The sequence below is a fragment of the Periplaneta americana genome, chromosome 5 (genome assembly GCF_040183065.1).
Source record: "Periplaneta americana isolate PAMFEO1 chromosome 5, P.americana_PAMFEO1_priV1, whole genome shotgun sequence".
Classification (NCBI taxonomy): Eukaryota; Metazoa; Arthropoda; class Insecta; order Blattodea; family Blattidae; genus Periplaneta; species Periplaneta americana.
Window position 1 is genome coordinate 131108267 of NC_091121.1, and position 13278 is coordinate 131121544.

General features: G+C 37.9%; 1 protein-coding gene across 1 annotated transcript in view; it reads left to right on the plus strand.

The window, feature by feature from the left end:
- LOC138700198 (protein amalgam-like) overlaps positions 1-13278 on the plus strand; it is a 101879-nt gene that overhangs the window by 39181 nt on the left and 49420 nt on the right. The window contains exon 2 of the mRNA XM_069826630.1: positions 9621-9722. Within this exon, the coding sequence (XP_069682731.1) occupies positions 9621-9722 (102 nt within the window). The remainder of the gene's footprint in view (positions 1-9620; positions 9723-13278) is intronic.

The following is a 13278-nucleotide window of genomic DNA, read 5'->3' on the forward strand; positions in this document are numbered from 1 at the left end:
TTGCGCTAGACAATAAACATGTTATGACAGTGGAACTTGGTTCTAACTAGGAAGACAGTCAATGGTTTCGAGATCATTATCAATCTCAACTTAATGTGTTACGAAGATGACATTACATTTGGAAGAAGATGCTTAGAACAGTGTAAATGTAGCCTATAATATTTGGATTGGATTCAAAAGGTTTTGATTATGCAATCTGTTGCAAATGAGAAATATTTTGAAATACTGTATCCCATAATAAATTAAATATAAATAAAAAATAAAGTTTAACATAGACTATTACGCTTTTACTACGTCATACTACTTTTGACCAATAAAACGGTACGGAACGGCGTCTTTTAACCAATCATGGCTGCTTATCGTACAAATTTTATCACTCCCTAGTATTTGTTTGTTTTTATCACCTTAGCATTTGTTTCTTTGTTTGCCAACATTGTACTTTCAATAACTGTCCATTTTAAAATGATTCATGTTTATTTAATCATTATGAATTAAAACTTTTCTATCATTTATGTTGTTTATATTATTTAGGTTATGTTATAGCTTCTGCTGTATGAGGTGGCGATTTCTCGGAGCTGTAAATTTGGAACTGTAGCCACAGTTGGAACCAGTGACAAAATCACAGGTCTTTAAATCAAACCTCATTACTAGAGGCCGGGCCCGAGACATCGCAGAGAAAGGATGATTGTGGAATAGGCCTACTGATAACATGGTGATGATAATGATTAAGGGAAATGGGAGAACCTCGAGAAAAATACCTCGAGTCCGTTTGTTCCAACACAAATTCCTTCGTGGCTCAGACTGGGTGGCCATGGTGGAAAGCAGAGAGGCTAACCACTCCGCCACGGTCAAGAAAAAGTCATATTTCGTTTGCACTATTCCCCGAGTAAATTGTCTTGTAGATACTGAATCTGAAGTTTGTCCTTTAATTTAGAAGAAATCACAGTATACAGATGGACTGACAGAGAACCAAATTTTTCTGACTTCAAATGCTGAAAATAAGTACGAGGGCTGATCCCTATGCTCTAGCCCTGACTCAAGTTGAAAAAAAAAATCTCACTTCATTTACACGTAGTCCTCTAGTAGATTGATGCATTTCTCCCAACGATGCTCCAAAATTTCCACAGCTTTCTGGAAGAAGGGTTGTCCAACCTCTGCAAACCATTGGTTTTGTGCACGACTTCATTATTGGCTGAAAATTTCTTCCCACGACGCAGATGTTCTTTGAATTTTGGGAACAGCCTGAAGTCGCTGGGTGCCAGATGTAGTGAATAGTGTGCATGGTCCAGCAATTCAAATCTTACTGTTGAAATTGCAGCCAATGCAACTAAGGACTTATGACTTGAAGCATTGTCTTCTTGGAAAAGAATCTTTTGCTTCAACTTGCCACGACGTTTCTCCTTGATAGCATCCCGCAATTTATCAATTAAATTTTCATAATAAAGAAAGTAACACCTTGGGCATAAAAACAGAGAACAAAAATCTTGCCTGCTAATGGCTGCACCTTGAAGTTTTATGGATAAGTAATTCCTTATGTTTCCACCAGGGGCGGCTTTTGGGGTAGTGCCAGTGTGCCATGGCACCACCAATGAAAGAAACAAAAATAATATCCTAGAAACCAGTTGCAATAGTTATACATTTTATTCATATTTCATTTGAACGAGCGCGCGCACATATCCGGACGCACTCTTGCAGCGTTTTTCCGAACGTTGGAGCCACTTCGCTGAGGCACTACCTGCCTCCATATAACACTGTACAAAGGCTACTGCTTCTAGTTTATATGCGTTTCTTATGGCAGACTTTGAGCCGCATTCAATTTGACTCAGTAGTTAATATTCCGACCGCTAGAGCACAGTAATGCAGAAATTTCGCTAGATGGCAGGGTTGTTGGAGACGTTATTTGTCTATGAGTTAGAGTTCCGCGCCAAATGTTGATGTAATGTTGCCAATTCAAAACTAATGCACATAACTTGGATTTAAATGTGTAAATTATTATCCATTTAGCTATATTGAACGCAGAGATAGTCATGGTTCTTTTTAGAAAGATAAATATTTGTTTCATATTATGTAAAACTGTTTGTTAATTTTGTGTAATATTTGTTTTATTTTGCGGCAACTAAATACCTCAACAATGTTGCTATAGTATTGATGCTTCTGTTAACGATACATGAGATCTGTGCAGGACATGAACATGTGTTATTCAGGCCGCTGCCTTGGATTCATCGGCCTGTTAAATAAAGTGCAAACGTGTTTGTTTATTATCTATGTCATTGTTTACCTCGTGTGTTTTTGCCAGTAATTTTACTAGTTATAAAAATTATTTGTATTTGACTAACAATACTGTGAAAGTTTTGATTATCTGTATCTGTAAATTTCTTTATTAGTTTCGGAAATGTTATTGTAACTGTTACTAGATACATTATTAACTGTACACCTGGTAAAACAGCTGGTTTAATTAATGTGTTTTATTTAATATAATGCACGTGAACTGCGATTATTAATTTCACTAGGGTAATTTGCGTACAACTTTCTTCATTTTTGGCACCACCACCACCAGAATGTCTCACCGGCCGCCACTGGTTTCCACTCAATTGTTTGAATTTTTGTTTCAGGGTCGTAGTGATTAATTTATATCTCATCCATAGTCAAGAATTTTTTTGGTCTAAAATTAGTTAAATGCTACTCGCAGAGCATTGCTCTTTGTCGTTCTTGCGTCGGCGTCAACATTTAAGGCATCCACATTGCAGTTATTTTTTCATGACCAATTCGTCTACTATGGTATGAGAAGCCTGTTTCCTCTACTATATCCCTGATGGTGACTCGTCGATCTTGCAGCACTAGACCATACACTTCATTAATTTTTTCCTGGTGTTACGACAGTTTTGGAAGAGCTGCCGCTATGTTCTTCTTCACACAATATTCTCCGACATTTAATTATTCTACATCACCTTTTTATTATACCATACTATAGCCTATAGCAGATTCTCCCGAGGTACCTCTCATAGCTTGGTGAATTAGAGATGGAGACGTTTCTTTATTTGCAGATATTTAATCACAGCTCTTTATTCGACAGACTAATTTCTCTACTGATGCAGCACCTCCGGCCACTCGAACACCTGCTACAAGCCGACGCGGACATGTACAGACTTGCAACTTGACATGTAGCCATAACACATTTGTCATTTGTGTGCCACAAAATAGAAAATTTAGTTCAACTAGAAATAGGTCAGGGCTAAAGCATAGGAATCAAGCCTCTTATTTCTTTTAAAATCTCAAAATCGACTTTTTGCAGCAATAAAATACTTGTGAGAAAATAAAAATTCAATATTTTCTAAAATAACATTGGTATTATTAAAGTAATTTTTGTCTTAGTCAATAAGGAGTTACAAGAAAGAGGATTATTTAATTTCATCCCACGAATTGCCTCTTATTTTAGTTGTATTGCATTTCGATGTGAGCATTTCGTGTAACTCAGTATAAATCGAAAATGTAGTATTCCCTTATCAGAAAAATTGTAGTTTATCTATAGCGGTACAATCAACCACTTTACAAGTAATTTGTTGTAGTTCTTGCAGTGAGTTTAATTTAAGGTAAAACTTATAGAAGTTGTGTTCTCCTAAGATAACTGACACAATAACGCCGATTGCTATGTAAAAAGTAGTTTAAGACGTGTAGAGTCTGACGAAAATATATTTTTAAATAAATATAAGATTTTTAATAACTAAATAATCCTAAAACTTCTGAACGTGCCTTGTAACATTGCAGACATGACAAATTACAAGAAAAATATTCCAGTCTTGACTGACGATCTATAAACCTATGAAATGTTATAGGAAGAGCGCACACAGAAAGGAAGATTGTATGCGATTTTTGAAAAATAAAATAAAATAATAATAATAATAATAATAATAATAATAATAATAATAATAATAATAATAATAATAATAAACTTTAAATTGTAGTGTGTAATTTAGATACATTCTACTCCAATACATAATTTATAGGAATATTAATCACGCAGTCATAGATTCCTTTGTCATAGTTTAGTGCCACATAGGACTTCAGATAACATATTTTGTTGTGATTTTGTACGGTATTGTTCATCGTTGTAAGTATTACCAAAGTACTGCCTCATTCTATTCGTTCATATTGTTGCAATTGAAATGGCCATGCGTTGTTATGGGAAACAACGTTGTTTGTCTGCTACAAAATAGTAGTTGAATTTTCTACTTCCACTATGGAAGAATTTAAATGACTTTAATTCATCTTCAGAATACTTTAAGAAGAAGGTTCTTTCTTATATTGTACAATAGAATTTAATTCGTAATATAAATTACTCGTGCATAACGCCGTTAAAGTTTTGGTCTACTGACAGTTCCAGACTGCTTACAGGTCAATTCATTGACCTTCTACAAGAAGTTAATGTCTTGAGAGAGTATAAAACAACGTTACTAAAAAGACACGCTATTTTAAGCCATAGACTAATTCGATAATTCTGTAATGGAGGTCGTCAATTGACGAGTCTCTGTAGTGCACCCGGCACTCAGAACCAGCTCCAGCAAACAGGCTCCTAACAGCAATTAAACATTTTGTATGTCTATCATTGCTCAGATGATTATTGGCCACTTGATGTACAACGGCAGAGCAAAGAGTCGGTTCTATAATAAATACTTCAAAACTGGTTGAATTACGTAGGGAGGTAGGTTACAGCGGACCTAAACATAATGTAAGTCAGTCGCAGTGAGTTTGACTTGAATTACAATTGCATAGATCACATTGATTTCTTCGCACTAAATTAGGGTTTTCATTTTATTTCATTTGAAACCCGGGCCATTTGAAAAATACCTTATCAAAAATAAGGGATACTGAATCGGTATTTTCACTACCCGTGATGCTGCATTGAGATGGAATCCATTGAAAGGTGACAATTTTATTGTGTTGATGGATACGTTCTAATATTATTCTGCATTCTTCTATGTCCTTTGTAGTGAGAGTATTGAAGATATTTATTATGGACTGTATTGCTCCTTTAGAACCAGAAAGGATAACAACATCATTAAACTCTGAAATTCTGTATGTTATACATCTTGATTACACAACTTTTAACACTACATCACACGGAATATGTATTATATGTATTTCTCGTGTTAAATTTTACCGTTGGTGGTGGTCTTGGAACCTTTTGTTTATGTGGAGGTGTATATGTGTAGTGTAATGTGGAATATATCACAAGTGCTAACCACACCTACAGAGACATAAACACAGACATGGAAATTCTACATATTCAACCAAAAAGCCAGAAACTAAACACACTAGAACAATACGAAATATATAGACACACAAAAACACATCCAAATGAAATTCTCAACACACAACTCAATTTCAGAACACACACACTCTTTAACTCCACATTGCACTACACAAACACACCCCTACACAAACAAAAGGCGCCAAGACCAGCACCAACCAGTTCTGAAGATGGCCCATAACAGGCTGAAACATGTTAACCAGGTACGGTAAAATTTAACACGAGAAAGACATATAAAACATATTCCGTGGCTACATGTTAATTGGTTAAGAACAATAAGTATAGATCGAAATTCACCATCCAAAACAGACTGAATATAACCAAGTGAAAAGTAGTGAGAGAGGAGTTTGCAGTGGAGACCTAATCCTACACAGCCATTGCTGCCAATTTTAGGCACATCTGTATATACGTGTAGCCGTAGCCAATCAATAGAAGGAAAGCTTGCCTCTTCCGTGGATCATCTTCTTTCGTTATGTGTACATGTTGCAATTGATACGGGTGGAAACGTGCCGATTTCAATATTCTACGAAAAATTCTCTACTAATACCACTCTCAACGATCTTTCAGAGCTTTCCGACATCTTTGCAATCACATCCATTGAATGTTGTTCGTCGGTAGCAGATTTAGGTCGATCACTTCGTTTCATAAACTGACTATACTCGTACATTGGTATGATGGTTTTGGAATATCTAGATGACGATGACGATGATGATGATGAAACTCATCTGCAGCTTCCCTTGTTGTTTTGTCATTGTACCCACCTAGCAGCACTAGCTTCACTCACTGTTCAGAAGTCAACATTATTTCTTCTTCAACTCTCAATAAATACAATTTAAAATGATCTCTTTCAAACTAACTTATCATTTTCCTTTCCCATGACAATATTTATTAGTGTCGTTCAGGAACATCTCAACATGCTAAGGAAATATGTTAATTTGGGACCAATTTATGCAAATTTCATTCTGAATTTTGTTCCCCTAATATGTATGGATATATTTTCTGTTCATTTCACATATTTGGTGCCAATGTGATCATTTTAGGCTATATCCCTGTATATCCCTCCTCCCACAATGGAGGAGATTTCGACATAGTATGATAAACATAGGAAACACTTCAACAACCAACATTTACAACCAAATTTTGCTCCTGAAATATATCTAAACATTTTATAACACTCTTACTCGCGTTGATTACATGCGAATTTTTCATCGGTGCCATTTTCCACACACGCTTCGTGAAGCAATTTTTGGTATTCTCCAACACACTGAAACCGAAGTTCTTTATCGTTGTCATCGTAGTAATACCCACTTGATTCAGCGCAATAGGTTTCTTCGGATTGTCCAGATTGTCCAGATAGCTTCCTCCCCATACACGCCGAGTATTAGATAGCTTCCATCTGTGGGAAAGCCTAACTTCCTTTTGCTGTTTCCTACAGTTTTCAGACATTATTCGTCTGAGTATTGCAGTTTTTCTTTCGCCACTAGATGAAGTGTTAGCAGCGGAACTGGCGACAGTTCTTCAAAGGAACTATAAGTAGATGAGGAATTAGGCAAGCCTAAATGTCCATGTGCAGATGGTGTCTGTAGTGTTCTTAGGAGAGTGGTAATGTCTTCTTCAAAGCGAATTTAACATCAAATTTCAGCTAGAACCAGATCGTACTCAAATATATTATCCTGCAGTACGTCAGGATGTCAGTTCTCTTACGTCATTAACTGTTAATCCATATACCCATTAGAATCAAGGCGAAGGATGTGCCGAACTAATTGATCTTCCATGTTTGTATCGAGAGTTGGGACTTTTTGCATTTTTCCGATTAAAATATAAAGTTTAATTAAGATTGGTTGAATGGAAGATGACTAGTTTCTTACATGCAGGCAGACACGCAGAGAAAAAGAGATATACGGACAAAGTACCACTGAAAGCTCTGTGAAGGATTGCGAACTCTCTCAAGACAAAAAACAGAAAAACTGTGAAAGAGGCAACCCCCAGGTCATCTAAGAAAGACCAAAAGCGAAATCAGCAAGAACTCCAGACATGTCGAGATCTCCCCAAAATACAATGTCGAAATCTCCCCGAGATACACCTTCATTGAAAAGAACACACAACACCCGAAGTAAAGATAATTGTTTGAGGGTAATCACTTTGGCGCCTTTATTACATATTAGTTTGTGCATCTACTAATAACATGCCTATCCAAAGATGGTATATTATATTTCATGACCGAAAATAAAAGTATAACTCATATTTATTGTGTTTATTGCCTTCCGTGAACGTAAAACACAAGTTGAAGTCACAAGATTCACTTACACAGAGGTTATAAATATAGTCAACACAGATATCATGTATGTCGACTTTTTTCACTAGAAACAGTGCTCGCAATGGGTGTTTTTCTTAAAAGTGTCGAGATCTTCCAAAATGACGCTCTATACAGAGTAGAAGTAACATAACACTGTAGATTTTAATAGTTTATCTCTATGATAGAGTGCAATGAAAAATTATAATATCATAGGAGTCCCAAATGAATACTTTTCTAAAAAAAAAATAATTTTTCTCTAAACGTTAACACTGCTTTACTCGATATGCACTCTTCGTACGATTCTGGTTTTTACTCTTGTCGTTAGAGAAACTGGTAAGCCATTATTTATTCCTTTGAAGTTTTTAAATAAAATGGGCAGTTTTCTTGAAAATTAAATAAAAAGATCAACGGATGTCGTTAATAGGAAGTCTGGCAAACCTGTTGCAATGACTAAGGGACAGAACGCTGCTGTTCAGATCGAGTACGTGTGTTTTTCGTAGATGATGCGCTGTTGCCAAACTACGCTAACTTTCAGCCTAATTCCAAAGATAATTAAAACGGAAAGATAAAAGATATTTCCAAATAGAAGAACGTACTCCATTTGGCAAGTGACTTCTGTGTTATACTCTCATACAATAAGAAAATATTCATTAATATTCTGAGGAATTACCGTTCGCAGTTCAAAATCTTGCTATTCTTGTCATGTAACATAATCCATGGCGCGACAGCTCATTAAGCGTCAAGGCCGACCAGCCAAATGTCCACGTGCCAAAGCAGAGGTAAACGATCAAGTACGGAACTAAATTGTGATCAGCACGATTATCCCTCCAGCCGTTACAGCTGCTGATTTTCAAAACCGGATTTTCCCATCTACCTTAGCTCCCCAAACTCATGAATATGTTGGATGGGCATCTATCCCATAAACTGGCCGAAATTTCATGAGCAAATCCCTTTCCCATGAGGACTCGAACCAGTGCACATGCGAGTCCAGACGTGATGCCTTTTGTCTAGACCACGACGCTAGGCGCAGGACATTTGTAAACAAATAATCTGTCGCATAATAAACAGGGTGTATCTAAATTCAATACTCAAACTTCTAGGGGTGATACAAGAGACCAAAACAAAAATTTTTGGTTAAATGACCATGGGTTATTGAATGACAAAACCAGAAATGTACTCTACTGGAAGGATAAAGAATACAGTTGTAACGTTATTTATGACAGTCATTCCTCAAAACCATTTCAAGTTGTATTCATTTACAAAAAATGTTGAAAAGTGCGGCCTCCTGCATCAGTACAAATTCTGTAACAATGTTTCATTGCCTGTCATACACGTTCAAAGATGCCAGGCATGTGCTGTAGAGCGTCAGCGGTTGCAAGCACCCAAGCGACGAGCTCTTCCTTCGATTCAATTGGAGTATCGTACACCAGGCTCTTCAAGTGCCCCTACATACAGAAGTCAAGTGAATTGGCCACAGTGAACCCATTGGATGGCCTGCTCGTTCTCCTGAACTCACCTCAGTTGCTTTTGTATGTGCGGGCACTTGAAGAGCCTGATGTGCGAGACTCCAATTGAATTGAAGGAAGAGCTCGTCGCTCGCTTATTTACAGCTGCTGACGCTCTACAGCACATGCCTGGCATCTTTGAACGTGTACGACAGGCAATGGCACGTCACTGCAGAGTTTATATTGACACACTTTTGAACAGTTTTTGTAAATGATTACAAATTGAAATGGTTTTGAGGAATGAGTGTCATAAGTAACGTTACAATTGTATTCTTTATTCCTTATAGTAGAGTACAGTACAGTTTCTGGTTTTGTTATTCAATAATTGGCTTCCGAGTCATGGTCATTTAAAAAAAAAAAAGTTTGTTTTGATCTCTTTTATCATCTCTAGAAGTTTGAGTATTGAATTGAGATACATATTGTATAAATTTTTTAGACATAGAGCAGAGTTAGTAAGTAGATTATTTTGTATGTAAGTTATTTTGTTAATTTAGTTGATATATATTTACAGGACTGTGTTCTGCTAGAGAGCCCATATTCAGAAGCGTCCCAACCACAGTGAAGACATCTGAAAATGACACAGTTCTCCTGCCATGTTATGTGGACAACATAGGTATGTGTGTGTGTGTGTGTGTGTGTGTGTGTGTGTGTGTGTGTGTGTGTGTGTGTGTGTGTGTGTGTGTGTGTGTGTGTGTGTGTGTGTGTGTGTGTGTGTGTGTGTAATATTGTAATACCCGTACAATCAGAGTTTCAAAAAATATATTATGAATCTTAATAGATGTAAATTATTAATTACAATACTTGAAAGGGAGGAATAAAGTATCAGAAGTGACATCATGTATCTATGTTTTTTAAATTAATCGTATTTCTGCTGTTATCGCTACCGCCATATATACATATCCTATGATGTAGGTGTTTTTGTTAATAGATTAAATCAGTCTAAAAATGGAAAATAAAATTGTATTCTATGTAGGACATATTTCACAATTTTAGAGAGAATTTAACGAAACTACGATAGTTGGACCGATTCATTATGATACTTTAACCCTCGACAATTACCTGGGTGACGGTGTCGTGTGTAGTTCTTGGGGGAGCTCAGTCGGAAGAGCATTCGTGCGCTAAGCGAAGGATCCGGGATCGATACCCGGCCCCGGAAAAATTTTTCCTTGAAATTATTCTAACCTGCTTTACAGGGAGGTACTACCTGAAATCCAGATTTGCATAATATATTCGTTACTGGAAGTACGTTAACAGAAAGCCACAATTTAAGTCACACAGAATTGTGTGCACTCAAAGTTGGGTTCTGGCGTCTTGTCAGCTCATTTGAGTTGTGTGGATATAAAGGAAAATTGTGACGGCGTCGTGCATAGTTTCTGGGGTAGCTCAGTCGGAAGAGCATTCGTGCTCTAAGCGAAGGGTCCCGGGATCGATACCCGGCCCCGAAACAATTTTTCCTTGAAATTATTCAATGACCTGGGGTCTTTTCTGATCCCACGCCATATTTTATTGTTAATGTCTACATCCACATACTCCGAAATGTTCCAGTAACCTAGATATGCTGTCCTTGGTTATTTTAGTTTCCTTTACAATTAAAATTATTATTTCATAATTAGATATTGATTATTTTTTGCATGTTCATTGGTTGGGTTCGTGGATGGCCCCAGCTATACAGTAGAACACGTCTTTACTTTCTAGTTAGATTGTTTTCCTGTGACAGTGTTTTGTTGTAAACAAAGTGAACATGCACTTTGAAAAGTGAATAAATGATACAAATATAGCATAAACTGCCATGTAGGCTATGGGTGATATGTTATAAGTTCAATCAATCAATCAATCAATCAATCAATCAAAGGACATTATGGAGCATGTCGGCTCCATGTCGATTTCACAAAACGCTTCCACTCTGTTCTGTGTTTTCCCAGTTTCTCCTAGTTGGTTAATTCCCATTTCTATGCATTCTTTCTGAATTTCATCTTTCCATCTACTTCGAGCTCTTCCCAGTGGGCTTGTGTTGTTAAAGGTGTTCATATATCCATACGTATAATATGTCCTGCCCAACTTAATCTTCTGGTCCGTATTATATCTAAAATTGACGGTTGATTATAACAGAAATTCACCGGAACGTTTTTCTTTCCGCAGGTCGTTGTCATTACAGAAGGTGTTCAAAATGTCCACCTCCTGCTTGAATACAGACCTCACATCGATGTCTCATTGACCTGCGAACACGATCCCAAACTCCAGGAGTATTGCGTATTTCCTCAGAACATACCACAATTCGATTCCGAAGCGATTCCAAATCAGGCACCGGAGACGAATAAACCAATGATTTTAAATGGCCCCACAAGTAGAAATCGAGAGGGTTCAGATCAGGTGAGCGTGGAGGCCAAGCAACTGGGCCACCTCTACCTATCCATCGATCAGGAAACCTTCGATCCAAGTACCGGCGAGCCGTACGACTGAAGTGTGCAGGAGCGCCATCATGCAAGAAGTGAATGTGTTGACGATTGATCAGTGGAGTGTCTTCTAAAACATGAAGTATAGTGTTTTCCAGGAAGTTTGTGTACGCCTGCCCCGTAAGTCTGTTTACAAGTACTGTACATGGGGTCCAACCAATCGATCACCAATGATACCGGCCCACATGTTGAGGGAGAACCGCACCTGGTGATGAGATGGAACAGTTGCACGTGGGTTTTCATACGCCCATACATGCTGATTGTGGAAATTTGTTATGCCATCTCGTGTGAACTGTGCTTCATCTGTAAATAATACTGAGGCAGGAAAGTTCGGATTTACATCACACTGCTGCAAGAACCACTGACAGAACCTAACTCGTGCAGGGTAATCTGCTGGTGACAGGGCCTGTACACGTTGCAAATGATAAGGATACAATTGATACTCTTTCAACAGTCTCCAGACAGTCGTATGAGGAACACTGACTTGCAACGCTACCCTTCGTGTGCTGATAGAAGGAGTCATGTTCACAGCCTCCAGAATCTCCTCCTGTACTTCTGGAGTTGTAGATCTTGGTCGTCCCCTTCCCAAACCAGGAGAGTTCAATTTTCCATACTCGCACAGACGGTAATGGAGACGTACAAATGTCTTCAGATCTGGACATTGTCGCTGTGGGTACCTCTCCTGGTACAAACGACGAGCCAGCGCAGCATTGCCGTCCGCCTTACCGTACGTACATGAAGTGTATCTCTGCCAGCTCTTGATTTGAATACATGTCGCAAAGTCTAACGCCTACACAACACTGAATGTAAACTTCGCCTCGGATTGAACTGTCAGAGTGCCCTCTTAATGTCTCCTTTGACGGCAACGACCTGCGGAAAGAAAAACGTTCCGGTGAATTTCAATGTTGTGAAGGCCATAACTCGGAAATAAAGCATTTCCGGACACATGTTGTAATGAACTATTTTGATTGTCTACATGTGGGAAATAGATACCTGAAATTATGCCCCGTATTTTTGAAACACCCTGTATATATAAACTACAGCAAATCAATTTTCTTCGCATCTTTTCAAGTGCATTTCAGAACAGATTACGACAACATTCGAAATAGAACGAATTTCAGGTCTAAACCTGTGGAGTAACGGTTAGCGAGTCTAGCCGCGAAACCAGGTGGCCCGGGTTCGATCCCGGTCGGGGCAAGTTATCTGGTTGAGGTTTTTTCCGGTGTTTTCCCTCAACCCAATATGAGCAAATGCTGGGTAACTTTCGGTGTTGGACCCCGGACTCATTTCACCGGCATTATCACCTTCATCTCATTCAGACGCTAAATAACCTAAGCTGTTGATAATGCGTCTAAAATAACCTACTAAAAAAAAAAAAAGGAACGAATTTCAGTAACTCCGTTAACGATAGCTTGTGTGACCTAGAACTCTGGGCATGCGCAATGTCTTATATCTGGGGCTTGGACTATTCAAGTGGCCCATTTCTGTTTTCTGGTACTTAACATGGAATATTTAATGTGCATTTTAGGTTAAATTATTATTTGCAAAGCAAAGTCAAAAGACGTAAGTCAAATGACAAAACAATAGCATTTGTGGAGGTGTATCGAACTCTACAATTTGGAATTTCTCGTTACAGATTTTTCCTTCTCCACTCTGTCCTAGAGTAGTGATGGACAGAATTTTTGTCATCACACTTCTCTAGCTGAAGAGGCAAAA